The following is a 19,542-nucleotide window of genomic DNA, read 5'->3' on the forward strand; positions in this document are numbered from 1 at the left end:
GCCGTGTGCGAGTTTACTCAAAAGTCTCTATTTCTGTTCTGGCGAGAACATCATATCATTCAGGCTTTCGAAAAAACTGTCAACAGCTTCATGGGAAAGTTCCACTAAGTCGGAAATAGGGGTAACCATGCATTCGTGCGCATGATTGTCTCCATTGACATTCTGATTTGCATTGCTGACAAAAGGTCGTACCTGTTCGATGTTGCTTTCATCTTGAACTTCACTACTCTTCAATCGTAGTGGTGAAGATTCCAGGAATGCCGTCATCAGGATTGGCAGCCTTTGAGGGCAGCACAAAGCGTGAACCTTGGTAGGAACCAACAGTGTATCTGCATCCACCGGCGCATCCGATTGTAGCGTCAGACAGGTGTCTAACACGCATTCTTCTCCGCATAGCAGACACCTTAGTACAGGTAAAACACACCTTTGCCACATTGGTCGAAATGATAGAAACCAAGTCATGTTTAGGTCTCTAAGCCGGGAGAGTCCCAGGATTTTTGATATCCGGTCCCGGTATGCAATGGCTAGGATCGTATCTTCCATTGTCGCGAGAGTTTGATCTGTGACATGGGTTGCCATAACGAAAAATAAGGACTAGGAATAGGATTCCTGCAATTAGTCCCAGGATCAGGGGAAGTCCGCCAAAAATCGAATGGACGAAATCTGGAAAAATACCCAGTATGGCTTTGAATGGTGTTAATGCCATCGAAAATACTGTCTTAAATACCTTTGAGACCCCAGTGGTATCAGAAATATTTAAGATTTCGCTCAGGATTTCCGCGAAATGTACGGGGGAATTAGTTGATAATAATGTATGTATCTCTGCAGTCGTCCTTGCGACTTGTAGATCATACGTTTCTTTTGATGACGTGAGCCTTGTAGGCGTCTGTAGAAGCACTGTTTTCATTCTGCTTAAAGTGTCTATTCGAATAGAAGTAATTTTCAAACTGGGCCATGCCCTCGCCTCCCTGTCTGGAAAGGAGCTGGGGAACAAAGAACGTCCACAGCACTTGACCTTGGCCGTCGTAGTGACTAGATAAGGAGTCCCGGGCATAAGACTACAACATCTGCGGTCTACAATAAGAATGTAACTCCCATTATAGAGTCTTTGAAAGAATGGTTCTATTTCAGTTGCAGGTGCGCCATGCTGGTGACATGAAAGGTAGTATGAATTCCCTTCACAGGCTCCGTGCAAACTAATACCGTTACACAGAAGCGTGCCGCTTAGTGACATAGCACAATTGTTGCCACTAAGAAACACTTTCTGTCCTTTATTACTGACACATGCATGTGAATAGGGTAGGTTCCAAGTTGTTTTAAGGTACCCCTTTCCCAATTTCTCGTACATGCCAGCCTGTATATATTTTTGGCAGTATTGAAACCTGAAGGTTGAGATAGGAATATTTATGATTCCGTGGATTATCCACTCACTGACAGGTCGTTCTGACATTGTCATTGGTAATCTTTCTAGTTTTTCAATGCTCAAGATTGTATAATCAGCACCCTTTTGCGCCATACCGATTTGTCTATCAGTAAGGTTAAAGATTTGGAATAGTGACGTTGTGTTGATTAAACGCCAAGGCACATAGCCTGAACGCAGATTTTGTAACGTCCAGCCAAGCTGTACAATAGAACGCAATTGTGACTGTCCATGTTGTAATAACAGTAAGTCTTGCGATAATATATCGATTGCTGAAGACACAATGCTGTCCAATGAAAATATTCTGGAGGACAGAGTCATTAACCCATTGTCCACTACAGAAAGTGATTTTTCCAAATTAATACGATCAATTTCACGTATTCTCTCTGCTGTTTCAATTTGAGTAACCTTCCAGGCCTCATTATATGCTGCATATACAGAGGCTGCTATGAAACGCTTTTGACGCTGTTTGCGTGGTCCCATTATGAAATCACGCAAGTCAGCACCATCAGTAAGTAAAGTTAGGTGTTGCTTAATTTCAGGCAGTGTGGAAGTTTGTAGCCACTGAAGGCATAATTTGCCCACACTGTAGGTTGTTATTATCCCTGGGTGATGTCTTTGAGGATATCTAGGGTCTGGCCTGTTCATTTTGAAACCCTGTGTTTTATTCAGGAATCTATCTTGACAGTTATTTGTATCTGTGGGCCAGATCAACCATTGTTTCCAATCAGGATGTGTTCTGTTTTGGTTAAGTATATGGTTTATGTCTATTTCTTCATCTGTATCAGAGTTATTGCTAAACATTGTTGGCTTTGGAATAGACAGGTTATTTAAATCTTTGATTTTGGCTAAGCCAAGACAGGTGGTTTGTTGAACAGTGTCATTTAAAAATATCATTTGTTCTGGGATCATGCAGGCTCTAAACAAAGCTTCTAAACCCTGTACTTGCCATTCTTTTGTACCCCAAACACTTTTCAAATCAACATTTTTGTCCCAATAATCAAATCCAAAAGTATTCATTTTTTCAAAGAATGAATCTGAATGTATCAATTTTGTGTTGGTTATCATGGTTTTCATCCCTGTCTTGTTTGACAATTTGTAATAAAATGTTTCAGCATTACTTGTGTTAAAACCTTGAAAGTATGAATATTTGTCATAAACGGTTCTTGAACTCCCTTTTGGAGGTGTTGCACAATGTTCCCATTGATTATAATTTAAAACATTTCTAGGTTGTGCAGATTTATGCAAGAAATGGTTACCATAATGGTTATAGCAATACATACTATCATAATTTGTAGAACCTTGCAAATAATCATGTTTTGTAAATTTAGCAGACATTACTAAGTCAGACATCACGTTGTTAATACTTTCACAGTCCCAATCATCAGCAAATGAGTTTGGTTTTACAAAGTCACTCAAGGAGATCTTGATTTGGTGTGGATATTTCAGGATCTCGACCGGACCATAAATTTCATAGTCAGTGTTGTCCCAGGCTACCCCACCAGGTATTGGAATTGCTGTGAAGTTGGCTGAAGAAAGTTCTGAAGAAAGTTCTCTTTTCTCGACGTGCGAAGATGTGTGTGGTTTGAGGACCAAGTTGATGTTCTGAATTGCTGTGTCCATTTTAGCATATTTTCCCTCAATGAAGCGTCCCAAAGTAAATACCATGATGAGCCAAAGTATGAGGATAAATGCACCAAAACCCACCCAAAATTCAATCCATGGAGAAACCAGATATGTTTCTTTCAGTTGTTTCAAAAGTTCCTTAGCTTTGTCTTTAAAGGATTTTGATGATGGCTGTGTCTTTTGTTCGCTAAAACCTTCAGAGGAATCATCGAAGTTGATGAAGTAACCAGATGCAGTTCTGTCAATTGTTCCAATTGGTTCAGGATTTTTGTTTCTTGCATTTTCACTTGGTACTTCAGTATAGATTGGTGTGTCTCTGCTAAATGTCTTTATTTGGGTTTTCAGAGGTCTGAGTTCTATTGCATTGTTGCATAGTCCTTGTTGTTCTTCTGTAGGCGTTTCGAATGTGATGAGCCTCTTTGTTAGGACCTCTGTACTGGTAGCAAACCTTGGTGTTCTGCTACTTATTGGGAGTCCACTTGGCCTACCGTTTGTTATCGGCCACATGTTGTGGTTTTACCAGGTCGATGGATACAACTCGGTTCTCCTTTTTTCCAGCAAGTGGCGGTAGTACAACTGATCTTGTCCCGTTGACAGACAAGACAGGAACTGCTTTTCTGTAAGAAGGCCCAAATTCCTTCTTTACCGCGATCTTCTCCCTGACTAGATCCCCGACTTTTGGAATCCAGACAGGTCTTGCTGGGACAGGTGGTGATTCTTCAGTGGTTGTTGGCTGTTGTTTCAACTGTATGTTGCTCAGGCCTTTTCTTGTTTAAGTCCTGCAAAATAGCCAAACGGTCTTTGACATCAAAGGTTTTTTCTATTACCACTGAAGTCTGACTATCAAGGTCAGAGATCAACATCCTAGTTCCGAATAATAATTCGTACGGACTGAATCCCTTCAGAGAATTTCTTGGCAAGTTATTTAGACTACGTTGGACACTTATTAGATGTTTGACCCACCCAGCTCCCGAACCTAATATCCTTTCTATTATAGATTGCTTTCTGCCTTGGTTTTTTCTTTACACCATCCCATACCCTCAGGAAGGAAGTGAGAAGATTCCCGCTGGGCTGTGCTCATTTGGCCATGTTTCCCCCCCAGGCTGGATTGCCTGAGTGAAAGAAATGGTCGAACGTAGCATGCTCTTAGCGTATATGCCATTTAGACTCGCAAATCTTGTATAATAGTCCGGACGTCAGCCGAGTGCTGAGGATCTACATTATAAGTGGAAACTAGCCTGTATATTTTAATCGCAAGCCATTCTTTTTACTGGTGATGTTATCTGCCTTGATACGACGAGGTATTAAACTGCTTCTCTCCCCACTGCGATCTCTGTTGCAGTTTGGGCAGTTTTTTACAAACATGGTGTAGTGCAGGCTCATGCCTGGCCACCAGTACCGTGATTGTAATTCTTCCAGAGAATCTTTTAATTTAAGGTGTCTGAGACCCTCGCCCATGTGTGCGTCTGCGATTAACAAGTTTCTCCTGTCCATGTTTGGAATCACTCTATCCCCCACTCCAGGGATTCGAGCAAAAGGGACGGAGTTTGCATCGATTATGTATGTGTAATTGAGTGGATAGTTGATCGGTAACGCTGAGCAGTCGCCTTTTGATGACGTTTTCACCGCCAGCAATGTTTCACCGTCAATGTATTTTAATGTACGCTTTTTTCGATCTACGGGAGCCGGTTTAGTGGCTGCCGCTGCGGCTGTTTCAGCCAATGAATTCCCTACAACGTGAACGCCATCACGTTGATGACTCAGTGAGTGAGTCACGTGAGTCTTTGGTAGTTCTTTTTTCAAAAGAGCTACTTGTTCCCAGAGCAGTCTCTGCTTTATTGGTGCATCTGTGTCATCTTTGTAACCGTTCTGAATCCATGTCTGCAAATCGCTGTTATATGATTTGACGCAGTAATATGAATCTGACACTATAAGTGTCGGGAATTCGCGATCCGCATTATCTAGCGCCATTTTCAATGCGATTATTTCAGTTTGTTTTTCTGAATTAGTTTCTACTGAGTGTGATTTTGTTAATAGAGGTTTTAATTTACCTCCGCGCCACACTTCTTTTGTAATCTCACATGTGGGGTTGTATGCTTGTTCTCCCCAAACGGACGGTTGAGCATGTCCGTCTGTGTAGATTACACAGGCGTAATGTCGTAGAGGCAGAATGTCGATTGGCAGAGGATACGTCTTTTCATATTTTAGATTTTTTAATTCTTCTAGTTCTGGATCAAAGTAGTAGTATACTTTGTCCGTTGTGATTGAATTCACCCATTGTATCCATTCCGGATTCAATGTTGTTGTTGGTAAATTACACGGTGTTGTTAGTGCCTCAAAGGCTGATTCTGCTGTTCTGACTGTGATATGTCTACCGTCAGCTATGTCTTTTTCTCTAGCTATTGCGGTTTGAACTGCACGAATGATTTTTTCTGTATTACTGAATTTCTATTCAGCTTCTGTGTACATGTGTGATTTGAATGCAATTGGTACCTTATCTCCCTCATTAGAGGTTAGGTATGTGAATCCGCATCTCCCTGGGATGACTCGGATCACAAGGTTGCGTGTATTATCACGGGTTTCTAATTTTGTTTTAATTAGCATGTCTGTTTGTAAGGATCTCAACATTTCTGTGTGTGTTTGAGTCCAACTGGATCTTTTAAAGTCTGGTTTAGTTAGATCATAAAGGGGTTTGACCCTTTCTGCGTAATTTGCAATGTATGTTCTTCCGAAATTTAGGAAGCCTAGAATTGACTAAGTTATTTAGTGTTTTAGGAGCTTGGATAACGGCACGTTTCTCTAGGAAATTGTCTGCCAGGCTTTTGCCTTCACTTGATAACTCATATCCTAAGAATAGGACTGTCAGATGGGCAATTCTGGATTTTTTGAAGTTGAATTTGTAACCCTCTGCAGCGAACCCAAGTATTATGGTGTTCACCCTTTTCAAGTGAGTCTCCAAGTCATCATCTGTTAAATAAATGTCATCGACATAAGATAATGCTTCATCATCATATAGTTGTAGTAATTCTGTTACTCTCGCTGAGAATACCCCCGGGCTGTTCTTGTACCCCTGGGCTAACCGACAGAATTGTTTTTGAGTGCCATTTACTGAGAATGCAGTTAAATATCTGCTCTCTGGTGCTATGTTTTGACAAAAGAATCCATTGGAGATGTCCAAGGTTGTTTTGTATTTTTTGCGCACTATGTTATTCATTAGTGCAGCACTGTGTGAGTTTTGCACTGCAAAAGTTTTGCAACATGTGTTAAGGTGTCGGTAATCCAAAACTAGACGGTATGAATTGTCTGGTTTGGAGACCGGAAACAAAGGATTGTTCATTTGTGAGGTGCAAGTTTCAATCACCCCTTGGTATTCTAGCTGATCTAGTATTTCATTTACCTGTTTTTTAGCTTCTTGCTTAATTGGGTACTGCCTTTGTGCAGTTGGTTGTGATTTTAACTGGATTTTGTGAGGAGGAGAATCCTCATCCCATCCTGCGTGATTTTTATATAAAGCAGGTGCTAAGGCCACTGCCCACTTTCTAGCAAGTGTATATTTTTTATGAATCGGGATATGATTCGAGAAGGCAGGCATAATTACTTCTTCGCCATGAGGGCACTCCCTGACAAACTCTGGTGGCCAGTCTTTTTCAGCTAGAAGGATGTCATAGCCCTTGGAGAGGTTATCCCAAAATAGTCCCCTTATTTTCCTAGTCTTATCTCCCTCTATACGTAAAGTTATCTCGTATATCTTGTGGGGCTTGCTAACTCTGGTATCTGCAGTTTCCACTTGAAGATATTCATTCGTGTCCACTGTCTCCAGATGATTCATAAGGACTTTGCGAGCTATGCTCACCTCTGCTGCGCTGTCTAGCATTGTCTGAGCCCATTCTCCGTTTTTCAGTTGTGTCCTCAGTATTCTCGGCATTGTTAACTACCTTGATACTGGCTACCTTCTTTTTTGGAAATTGTAATTTCTTTTTCAGTTGAGCAGGTTCCTTGTCTTTGGACTTGGCGTGCTCTTCTGATCGTCCTCTTCTTTCCGATTTCTGCGAGGAATTCTGAAAAGATTGAGAGGGACGCGTATCAATGTCTTGATATCTATCAGGTTTTTTTAATATTATCCCTATTTCTAAGGTTATATCTATTCCCAGAGGGGTCACTCTGCGGTGACCTCTGTCTTAGGTTTGGAGATTTCTCTCTTCGCCTCGGAGACCTTCCTCTGGACTGGAATTTCTTTTCTTTGGGATTGGATTGTTTGTTTCCATCCCAGTTCTTTTTTGGTGAATTATTATTATTAAAAAATATTTTTTCTGGACTTGTAGTCAGTTGCGGTTTTACTGGTATTCCACCTAGACTATCTCTGCCTAGTTCTTCATAGGATTTTTCTATGATTCTGGCAATTTCAGCTGGTTGGTCTGCTATATCTGTCTCTTTTAACCTCTGGCGGATCGCCACGTTTGCTGCTTCACCTTTTATGTTGGCTAGTAATATAGCCGAGACCTGCTTGAAGTCTTTCAGTAATTTCATACCAAGAGTTAAAGCAGGTTCTGGACCGTATTCATCTTGAATTTGTTTTAGCACATCTGGTATTACCGAAATGGATGGAACACCGTGCGTTTTTGTATAGATGGAAGCAAAGACTGTACCCCAAGTGTCACAGTCCTCAATGTGTGGTGCGATTCCCATTGGGAGACATATAGTCAGAATCCTGTGTTTTTCCAGCGGGGTGGTGTCAGGAAACACCGCCTCTATTTGGGTGATTTTCTGTGCCAACCAGAATGGTATTTGTTCCCGTTTACCTGGAACTTTACCTAGGCAGGATTGGATGTTCTGTGGTGTAATTTTATTTGTGTTCCCCTGGTGAGGGGTCAGCTGTGGAAGTTTAATCGCTGGCTGAATTGTTGAAGTCCGCATTACATACTGAACTAATTGTCTATGAATTTTTAGTAATTGTTTCAGCTGTGTTAATAGTTCAGCTGCAGGCATCCTATCGATGTCTGGATGTGGTGTGTATCCGGCTAGAACCGGCCACGTTGCTCCTGGTCTTCCTAAAGGACCGAGCCTTGTAATGTGATTGTTATGTTTTAGGGCGCCATCAAATAAGAGCAAATGCTCTTGGAATTTGAGTGGTACTTCCACCTCCTCGAAAGGAGTGTACTCATTAGGAGGTTCCTCTACTTTGTAATAGTGGAAGTACTTTGTTACAGCATTTGCTGCTGGAAAATGTATCCATGTATAGTATACCTCTGTCTGCCGATATTCGTGTGCCTCGATTACGAATATGACTGTGCCACCTCTAGGTGTCAGTCCATTTTCTATAAGTTTTAAGGTTATAGATCTCCTTTTGGCGACCTGGATGAGTATTATATCCGGGTCTGCTGCTTGCATGGTAGCATCAGCATCTGCGAGTTCAGTAGCTAATCTAACTGCCTCTCTTTCGTCATCACTCTCTGCCATTTTACAGATAGGATGGTATTATGTTTATTTGCAGATCAGGTTTCTTTATGGAACAAAGATTAGATGCACAATATTTTGGAACTGTTTTTATCCTTCAACGTTGACTTGACCAAGAACCATACATAGGAGTTCCCTCCTGCGAGGTTTTGGAGGATATAACCTTTCACCCACTCCAGACGTCTTTGGAGTATTTGGGAAAAGGGGTCTGAGTGAGAAAGCACGACTGAGTTACTCTAAATGTCTTACGTTAGTTTTATCGCCCTTTCCAAACGCGTTGGGCGCCATGTAGTGTAGCTCCTATTTTCCCAATAGGCTCTGCGCATTGGAATAGTACCTACAGCAGTAAAGGCCTAGGCCAGACGTTAACTAGGTCTACTACTGTCGATACTAGACTTAATTTTTGGGTTTGCCAGCTAAGCTCAGAGTTCGCTAGAAACTTTCTTGAATGTTCAAGGAAGGATTAACTTCCCTGATTAGACAAGAAGGGATTTAGTTTCTGACAACCATAGAACATGACAACCTTGCTCTCCCCTAATCAAGAGTCAATCTCAAGAGTCGTGTGAGCACAAGGCAATTATTTTACTCAGTCAGTACGTGCATTCTTAGTCTCATCAGAATGTAGAGAAAAGGAAGAGAGACGGGCGTGTTCAATAAAAAGGTGTTATTTATTGATCAGTCTCTTTTCTCATACATGAGAAATGGATCGATATTATTGCAATACTTATAGTTAAGTAAAGTGCATACATTAAAAGCAATAGTATAAAATAATACTGTAAAAACATTGATATGGTTTCTGAGCCATATGATGTTTTAAAATGATTAAGATATATTTACATACACATATACATTTGACTAAACGTACTCAACTGGTGTTTCTAAATACGCCTACCCCGTGTACCTGACCTAAGTCTAATGCGTGGGCAGGAATAGAAAGTTACAATTTAAGTTAAGTTTGTTTTTGCCAAGTGAATAACTAAAGAATTCTCTGTGAGGGGTTATTCAGTTCTGTACCTGGAAGTTAGGATGAATGAGGAATGGTATCTCTTTCTCTGCTCTCGATATTCCAGGCTGCCTGCGAGGGCTGCCCAGAAGCGCCGGTGCTGGGTCTCTCGGCTTGAGATAGCAGCGCGTCTCTCAGCGCGTCAGGAAGGCGGGGCTGCTGCCAGCGGGGTCTGCTTCTGCTCTCGGCTTCGGCAAGTATGGCTGCTCCGTCTTGTCACCACGCGTGTGTTTGCATAGGGCAAGGTCGGCAATATTTATACCTTAAAGGTGCCGAGATTGACGTAAGGATGGACATAGGTACGTCAATAAAGATGTCATACGACTTGCTCGTTAGCACATTCTTTTGCAAAAGTTCTCTGTGAAATCAAAACAATGGCCGCACGGATTATCCAGGTTGTCATAGGTTTGATTTGTTATGAGAACGTCGTATGCCTTATCAGGGGCTGGAGGAATGTCGCTTGTCTAATTAGATCTCAAGCGTTATGACCTAATCAGATAACACGTTCCTGTGCCGTAGTGTGACTGCGTCAGATAACGGTATCTGCATCATGGGGGTTTTCATGCCTCATGGGCTGACTGTTAGTTAACTTGATAGTTAGTTTAACCAGAATAGGGTCAGGAATAGGGGGACTGATTCAGAACCTATAGAAATACACGACAAACACTCAGTTAAATCATCTTGTGGAAAGCTCGGGATTTTTACATTCTTCCCAGTCCGGCTTCCGAGCACATCATTCCACCGAGACCGCGCTCCTGGGGGTGACGGAGAGTCTGTGGCACGGTATCGACCACGGGGAGACATCTGCACTCATCCTTTTGGATTTGAGTGCGGCGTTCGATACCGTGTCTCATTCCATCCTTTTGAATTCTCTCCGGTCCCTGGGAGTAGATGGTCCTGCGTTAGCCTGGATTGCCTCCTTTCTAAGCGAGCGCACTTTCCAGGTTTTTTCAACGAAAGCTGTATCTGCTACCTGTTCATCGGCGTATGGCGTTCCCCAGGGGTCTCTACTCAGCCCCTTATTATTTAATATCTATGTCAGACCCCTGGCCACCATCGTGGAGGACGCTGGGCTGACTATATTTTCATACGCCGACGACACTCAGATTGTTTTCTCCCTTTCCAGCAGGGAGTGCAACAATATATCGGTCTTGAAGGTCTGATTATCACGTGTGGCTGAGTGGATGCAGAGGCATCTCCTCAAGTTAAACGGTGACAAGACCGAGATTGTCATCTTGGGGAAAAACAAAGATCTTTGGGGCCCTCAGCACTGGCCTAACGATATGGGACCCCTCCCCCAGCCTGCCTCTGTGGTTCGCAACCTTGGATTCCTTATAGATGACAAACTCTCTATGAGGCAGCAGGCCACTAAGGTGGCCTCCGTCTGTTTTGCCACCTTGAGATGGCTCCAGAAAATCCTATGGATGCTGCCCCGTGCCACCCAGAGAACCGTTGTCCAGGCGCTAGTAATCTCTCGCCTGGACTATGGAAATGTCTTATATCTCGGCGCCGACACTACTACCATTAATAAACTTCAGGTAGTGCAAAATTCGTCGCCCCGGCTTCTTTGTAATGTTCCGAGGAGATCTTCAGCCTCACAGGCTCTTCGTGACCTACATTGGCTTAGGGTCCCGAGCCGTATTAAATTTAAAGCCCTGTGTTATCTTTTTTAAATTAAGCAGGGCTCGGCCCCAAAATATCTACAGAGTCTTGTCCAAACCTACAAGCCCAGTCGCACACTGAGATCTTCTGCAAATGGCGATTTTGTTGTTCCAAGATTCAAACTTGTAAAGATGGGGGGTCGGTCTTTCTCCCATCTTGGTCCCAAATCCTGGAACGCACTACCTACCGCCCTGAAATCAGAGACTGATTTATTTTGTTTTCGGAAAAAACTTAAGACCCTGCTTTTCCAATAGATCTGTCCTGTCGCTCTAGCTGGTTCATTGCACTGTTGTTGTGTCTCCTTTTTCTTCTTTTGTCTATCCCTGGCGCCGGGAAACCCACTGCGGGTAGCTGTTGCGCATTATAAGTTCAAATAAATAAATAAATACATTTAAAAAATAGCCGTCCGGGATGGCTATGGCGATGTCGGGTGCCGAGGAGGGGTTTATCCAGGTCTCCGTCAGGAAGGCGACGTCTGGGGAGGTTGAGTCGAGTAGGTTCCAGAGTTCAACAGGGTGTTTGCGGGCGGAGCGGGTGTTGAGGAGGATGCATCCGAGGTAGTTGGATTCTTTCCTGGTCGGTGGGTTGGCGGGTCGGGTGCTGGTGTAGCTGCAGTTCCGGCAGGAAAAAGGTCCTGTGTGCGCGTTGGGGCGGCCAGGCAGCAGGTGTGTGATCGTCCGGCGTGGAGGGTGCTGGAGTCATAGCGGAGTCGTGTGTCGTGGCGTTCAGGGGGCCAGGGTTGCTGGCGCGCCAGAGGCTCGCCCGCACAGCGGCCGCCATAAGAAGGGGAGGGAGGAGCAGCTGGGAGGTGGGAGCAGGTGAATTGGAGAGCGGGGGCAGGGCCGCAGGGAAGGCAGCGGCGGGAACGGGCAGGCAGAGAAGGAATGGGCAACAGTGGGAAGGGCACAGTAATGGCACAGATGGGAGGGGAGGACAACGTGCTAAAAAGTTGTAAGCTCAGGAAAGACACTTGTTAAATATTCAAGGCCTTTCATGGTGTATGAAGCCAGTGAAACCGGACGCTCCAAGTATTGACTCCATTTTTTTATAAATGTGCTACGGGTGCCCAATATGACAAAAACTACCTACAGTGTGCCAGGGCCACCATTTTTTCATTGGAGCCCTCATATGCAGACATTCCACCCTCTCAAGACCTCTGCGATACCTCGCCACCTTCTTCCATCACAAAATCAAGGAGATCTACGACTGTTTTGCAACACAAGACCCAGCCAATACCACTCCACCCAACGGCTCCAGACCCCAGCAGACCGTACCCAACTGGACAACCCTCACCTCTGACAACACCCTCAGGATCATGAAGAGAATGAACTAAGAGGCCCCCAAGGATCCCTAACAACAAAAAGAACCGGGGGTCTATAACGGAGCTTCAAGTACTCCGAGCTGCTGCAAAACTCCTACATAAGTGAGTTAGGCGCTAATAGAGCTACATAAGTCTCTATATCAGAATGTGTGCCAGGACAAACCTGTCGAAGGACCTACTGAGATTGTTGGTAAGACCCGTACAGAGATGTGTTGGATTCCCATCAAATAGGTATGTAGATCAAGTGTTCTCATTTGGTCATCCAAAAATGGGGTGGTATGTCTCTTGATCAATGAGACCCATCCATCGCCCTTACTCAATTGGGTCGCACCATCAATCGCTAAGGTACCCATGAACAAATGATAAAGATGGGATCGAGTGCAGTGCAAAAATCAAAAGATGTGTGAGTTAAAAACAAGGGGTAAAAGGATCAATAGGCGAAAAACTCTAATGTAATTTGTCCTTTCCCTCAAACAAACAAGAACAATGCAGAGGAAGCAGTCTAAACATATAACTGCATTTACAAGGCCAACATGTTTCAGCCGGTAGGGACAAGATCCCATGGCTTTCTTCAGGGCCAGAGTTCTAAGCATTAGCTACTGCATACATAAAGTGAACGTAACGACAATCTGTAAAGGATATACATAAATAGTCCAAAATCGTGTTCCTCTGTACCAAACGGTGTCTCTTACATCTGAGTAGTACAGGGAGTGTACCTCACCTCTCCTGGAACCCAGCTCAGGAAGAAGGAGGCCCCGCTCTGTCCGGCGTTGTCTCATCGCAGGACCCGAGCTTGGTGGAAGGCCTTGAGACAACGCCGGACAGAGCGGGGCCTCCTTCTTCCTGAGCTGGGTTCCAGGAGAGGTGAGGTACACTCCCTGTACTACTCAGATGTAAGAGACACCGTTTGGTACAGAGGAACACGATTTTGGACTATTTATGTATATCCTTTACAGATTGTCGTTACGTTCACTTTATGTATGCAGTAGCTAATGCTCAGAACTCTGGCCCTGAAGAAAGCCATGGGATCTTGTCCCTACCGGCTGAAACATGTTGGCCTTGTAAATGCAGTTATATGTTTAGACTGCTTCCTCTGCATTGTTCTTGTTTGTTTGAGGGAAAGGACAAATTACATTAGAGTTTTTCGCCTATTGATCCTTTTACCCCTTGTTTTTAACTCACACATCTTTTGATTTTTGCACTGCACTCGATCCCATCTTTATCATTTGTTCATGGGTACCTTAGCGATTGATGGTGCGACCCAATTGAGTAAGGGCGATGGATGGGTCTCATTGATCAAGAGACATACCACCCCATTTTTGGATGACCAAATGAGAACACTTGATCTACATACCTATTTGATGGGAATCCAACACATCTCTGTACGGGTCTTACCAACAATCTCAGTAGGTCCTTCAACAGGTTTGTCCTGGCACACATTCTGATATAGAGACTTATGTAGCTCTATTAGCGCCTAACTCACTTATGTAGGAGTTTTGCAGCAGCTCGGAGTACTTGAAGCTCCGTTATAGACCCCCGGTTCTTTTTGTTGTTAGGATTACAGTTAGGGGGATACGAACTGGGCAGGTCTTTAAATTTCCCTCAGACCCTTCTTCAATTGTTTGTGTTTTACCCCAAGGATCCCTGCCATCACTACATCTTCAACAGAGCCAACACCTCCATCGCACTCTAACTCTGCCAAACCATCAACTGCTCCATCGAGTCCGCCACCTTCCCTGAAGACTGGAAGCATATAGAGATCAACCCCCTGCTGAAAAAAAATATTTGCCAACCCGGCAGACCTCAAGAACTACAGACCCATCTCTTTGCTCCCCTTCCCAGCCAAAGTAATCGAGAAAGCCATCAACTCCCAATTCTCCGAGTTCATCGAGGCGAACCACATCCTTAACCCCTCCCAATTGGGCTTCAGAAGCAACCACAGAACTGAGACCGCTCCCGTTATCGCTACAGACATCATCTGCACCCTCCTCGCCCTAGTCAATACTGCAGCCCTCATCCTCCTGGACCTCTCATCCGCCTTTGACACCATTTCCCACCAAACTTCTGTGCAAGACTCCACAACGGCAGAATCCACAACAAAGCCCTAAAATGGATCCGCTCCATCCTCACCGACCGAACACAGAGTCGACATCCACCTTTCAATTCAGAACCCACAGAAATCAACTGTGGGGTGCCTCAGGGATCCTCCCTGAGCCCCAACCTCTTCAACATCTACATGGCCCGCTTGCAGCCATTGTCAGATGCCACAAACTCAACATCGTCTCCTACATCAACAACACCCAGCTGATTATCTCTCTCAGTGAAGAACCCACAACCGCCAAGAGCAACTTCCACAACAGGATGAAAGTCGTCGCCAACTGGATGGCTCTTAAATTAACTGTTCAATGCTGTGTCGTCCTCCTGCTTCCACAAGCTCCGCCTGCCTCGCAAGATCTCCAAGTGGATCCCCACTGAGTCCAGGAAAATGATCATCCACGCGCTTGTCATCAGCAGTTGACTACGGCAACGCACTCTACTCCGGCACCACCCAGAAACTCCAAAAAAACTGCAGAACACCCAGAACGCCTCACCCAAACTCATCCTGAACATCCCACTCAGCAACCACATCACCGGTTACATGAGAGATCTGCACTGGCTACCTGTCAACAAAAGAATCACCTTCAAGCTCCTCATGCATGCCTACAAACCCTCCACAATGCTGGACCTGCATTCTTCAACCACCGCCTCTCCTTCCTCACTCCCATCAGACTTCTTCGCTCTACCCAACTGGCTCTGTCCACCATCCCACGGATGCGCAATATCACAGTTGGAGGAAGATCCTTCTCCTACCTCGCTGCAAAGACCTGGAACTTCCTGCCTCTGCATGTCAGGCAAACACCATTGCTGCCTCAATTCAGGAATGACCTCAAGTCCTGGCACTTCGGCTGAACCCTGAACCGCAGATCCACATCCCTCAACTCCCCCCCCCCCCCAGAGCGCCATGAGACTCTAATGGGGGAGTAGTCACGCTCTATAAGAACACGGATTGATTGATTGCTGTCCCTATATGACAAAAATTATATGCAATGCAGCAGTGCCAGAATTTTGCCGTTAATGCCCTGCCACGAGTTTCCTCTAGTATGCCAATATGAGTATTTTACCATGGGTGCTAGTTATGCCAGAACATACCTCCAGTATGCCTCTGCCAGACTTTTTGTTACAGGTGCCAGTCATGCAGCCAGCATGATAACACTAGTATCTTGTCATGGGTCCCCCATAAGCCAAGTATTACCTTGAATGTGCCCGGGCCAACAGCAGACTCTCAGACATAACACCACAGTCTTACTTATATTAATTCACTCACACTATAACTCATACATCCATTCTAACTAACTTGCACGTACACAATAATTCTCAGTCATTCACCTGCACTCATTCTTACTCTCACTCACATATTCTCCTTCTTACTCATTCTCAATCACTTACACTCATTCTCACTCACTGTTATTCATTCTCACTCACACTGTCAAACGCTCCCTCATGCACGTTCCCACTCACTCAGTCACTTTCACCCACACATTAACTCTCTCTGACTCACTCATACTTACTGCCACTGAAATTCATTCATTCTTACTCACTACATGTTAGTGACTCACTCACTTTTGCTCAAACACAAAACACACACATATGCCCTCTCACGCAAACACTCTAAATCGTAAGCACACAACATACATTTAAAACCACTGCGACCCTTAATTGACATCCATACTCAAGTGGTCTAGTACAGTAGAAGCAATAGGCCAGCATCTCAAGACATGTAGTCGATTTTGCACGCACAGATTGCGCTAGTTAGTTTTCGGATGGGCTCTGTGACAGAGTCGCTTGCATTTTGTGAATTCCTGCACTATATAGGTGTAAAAACAGAGTAAGCCAAGCCTGACATTTACAGCGACTTGTAAAAGTATAAACTAAACATGAATACTTTCACTATTTTAAATGTCAAACAAAAATGAATGCTTACATTACTTTATTCCAAATTGAGGTGGTTAAAGGCAGATAGATGGATCTCTGAATAGACAACAAACTTTAAACTACTCAAGAGAAAATTAATGACAAGAGCAGAAAATATGAAAAACAATTAAATGTCAACTGCCATTTCAAACTTACCCTTTTAACTTCCTCTTCTTTCGTAAATTTTAAACAAAAGTGGAAAACTCGAAAGTCTTTGCAATAAAGAATCAGTTTCTCAGGATATTTTCTTACTAGTCCGGACAATAAGGATTTCTTTTTTTCATCATAAACTAACACATAAAGAGAACAAGTAAGCTTATGTCAAACAGATATTTTCATTGAACGTCAGTCTGTATATACTTCTTCAAGTTGTAAGTGCACGGGTGATCGGATACAATTATTTCTAAACCTCTAGGATATATTTGTGAAAGAATATTAGATAAGCTGTAAAGTAAACAATAAATACATGAATTTTCAGAGGCAAGTCTGGTTGAAAAGAAAATACAACATAAAACACCTAAGCAAATGATTAAAACAAAGGAATTGTGCAACGAGTGAAAAGAACCAATTCACCACATGTAAAAGCAGTGATCTATTTCATGTTGTTGGAACCCATCTGAGAAATAAATTGAGTTGGAACAACTAGCATGCAGGTTTGCACATTATTTAGCAGAACTCTGGTGCTGCCAGCTAGCGATATACTACGTACTAACAATGAATCATCCAGCTTCAGAGCTAAGCTAAATCTCACAGTGACTCACGCACTTTTTGGGCTGCTGCTCATAATGAGGTCCTACCCTGAGGATGATCACAGCATTAGGACATTCCAAAGGGTTGAAACGTCTTGACACGGTATTCTTGCACAGTTCTGGATTGCCTTTGTACACAATGCATTATGTTCCATTATATGATTGAGGTTCTATAATTACACATCTAACTAATCTTCTATAGGGCAGGCATTCATACAATCATAACCTGCAAGCGTCCAAGTAACTCCTTATGACTTTTTTTACTCTCGCACACAAGGTTTTGCACATATTCCTAAACTGGAAAAGGGGAAACTTAAAATATATGAAACTAGACTGGATCATAAACTGAGAGTTGGGTAATGATTCGGGCCACTAAACCCCTTACATTGCACCTCTATCATTCCTTCTGTCACAAAAAGGATGTCAATTACACTTGGATGGAGGCAATATTCAGTGCAGGCTTCGTCTCTGCAACCACCTCATCCTTCTCCCAAGTAGCATGTGAAAAGATTGCAGAAATATGACCTTCAGTAAAGAACATGATGACAAACCAAAACTGAGATGTGACCTTGTTTAGAAAAGTTAGAGTGGAGGCTATTAAAAGTAAATGCATATTAAAATGTAAAAGGATAAAGCCGCTGATTAGGAGACACAACTTGGAAGAACCATCTTCTGTAAATCGATGTATTGCGGTGTCTGCGGGGGTTTCCCCCAGGTGGACAATCTGGGTCAGCATAACACGGATGTTCCTTGCGAATAGAATATATACTTGTTATACATATACTTGTTGTATATACTTCAAATGTGAAAAGATACTACACCTTTTCGTTTTGTGTTTTTAGGCGTTATGGGTGTAGTAAGTTTTTAGGGTTCAGGGATAGGTGGTGCTAAAGATAGTAGGGAGTTTCTAGCGTTCAAACATGGGTAATGTAGGGGACAGAAAGGCTTTTTTAGGGTACAGGGCTCTGAAGTGCTATTGAGTAGTAAGGAGAATTTAGGGGTGAGTTTGGGTTAGTGCTAAGGTGTACTAAGTAGTTTTTAGGGTTAGGAGGAGGGTGGTGCTAAGGGATAGTAGGGTGCTTTTAGGGTTCAAACATGGTTAAGGGATAACGAGTTTTTAGGGCTCAGCGATGGACAGTGCTTTTTAAAAAAAAAGCTCCCTTGAGCTGATGGATAGTGCTTTTTAGGTCTCGGCCTAGCGTACACTGCGCAGCAGTGTCACGCAGTCGAGATTTTAGGTTTACAGTATGGGGCTTGAACCCGCCCCTCTTCTCCATTGGCTGGCTTCCTAAACGGAGGCCAGCCATTGGAGGAGAGGGGCTTCACTCTGTTCAAGCACCGTCTTTTTCGGATTCGGGGGGCGTGTTTTTTGCTGTTTTTAACTCCGTGACATCACCAGTCACTCAACAGCAAAAACCACACCCCCGAATGCGAAAATGGTGGCGCTTTTCTGACGCCATTTCTGCCCGACCGCCGCCGGAAGAAGTCGAGAAGCTGCAGAGTCCTCCGGTAAGTGCTCGCTTTTCTTGCCTATCTTCCCTGATTGTGCCCATGTTCTTGCCCCCCCTCGTTGGTTGTGCCTCCTCTCATGCCCCCCCCCATCGCTGGTTATGCTTGCTCTCCTGCCCCCCCCCCTCGTTGGTTGTGCTTGCTCTCCTGGCCCTGCCCCCTCGTTGGTTGTGCTTCCTCTCCTGCCCCCCCACCCTCGCTAGTTGTGCTTGCTCTCCTGCCCCCCCCCTCGCTGGTTGTGCTTGCTCTCCTGCCCCCCCCTCGCTAGTTGTACTTGCTCTCCTGCCCCCCCCTCGTTGGCTGTGCTTGCTCTCCTGCCCCCCCATCGTTGGTTGTGCTTGCTCTCCTGCCCCCCCCCTCGCTGGTTGTACTTGCTCTCCTGCCCCCCCCTCGTTGGTTGTGCTTGCTCTCCTGCCCCCCCCACCCCCCTCTCGCTGGTTGTACTTGCTCTCCTGCCCCCCTCTCGTTGGCTGTGCTTGCTCTCCTGCCCCCCCATCGTTGGTTGTGCTTGCTCTCCTGCCCCTGCCCCCTCGTTTGTTGTGCTTGCTCTCCTGCCCCCCCTTTGTGCTTGCTCTCCTGCCCCCCCTCGCTGGTTGTGCTTGATGTCCTGCCCCCCCTCGTTGGTTGTGCTTGCTCTCCTGCCCCCCCGCCCTCGTTGGTTGTGCTTGCTCTCCTGCCCCTCCCTCGTTGGTTGTGCTTGTTCTCCTGGCCCCCCCCTCGTTGGTTGTGCTTGCTCTCCTGCCACCTCGTGCTTGCTGTTGTGCCCCCTCGTTGCTTGTGCTTTCTG

General features: G+C 44.5%; 1 protein-coding gene across 2 annotated transcripts in view; it reads right to left on the reverse strand.

Moving 5' to 3' along the window:
• Positions 1–19,542, reverse strand: part of MTMR12 (myotubularin related protein 12) — an 813,877-nt gene that overhangs the window by 366,212 nt on the left and 428,123 nt on the right. For both annotated transcript variants that reach the window (XM_078674902.1, XM_078674903.1), the window contains exon 5: positions 16,654–16,787. In XM_078674902.1, coding sequence (XP_078531028.1) covers positions 16,654–16,787 — 134 coding nt within the window. The remainder of the gene's footprint in view (positions 1–16,653; positions 16,788–19,542) is intronic.

Source organism: Lissotriton helveticus, chromosome 2_1, assembly GCF_964261635.1.
Source record: "Lissotriton helveticus chromosome 2_1, aLisHel1.1, whole genome shotgun sequence".
Classification (NCBI taxonomy): Eukaryota; Metazoa; Chordata; class Amphibia; order Caudata; family Salamandridae; genus Lissotriton; species Lissotriton helveticus.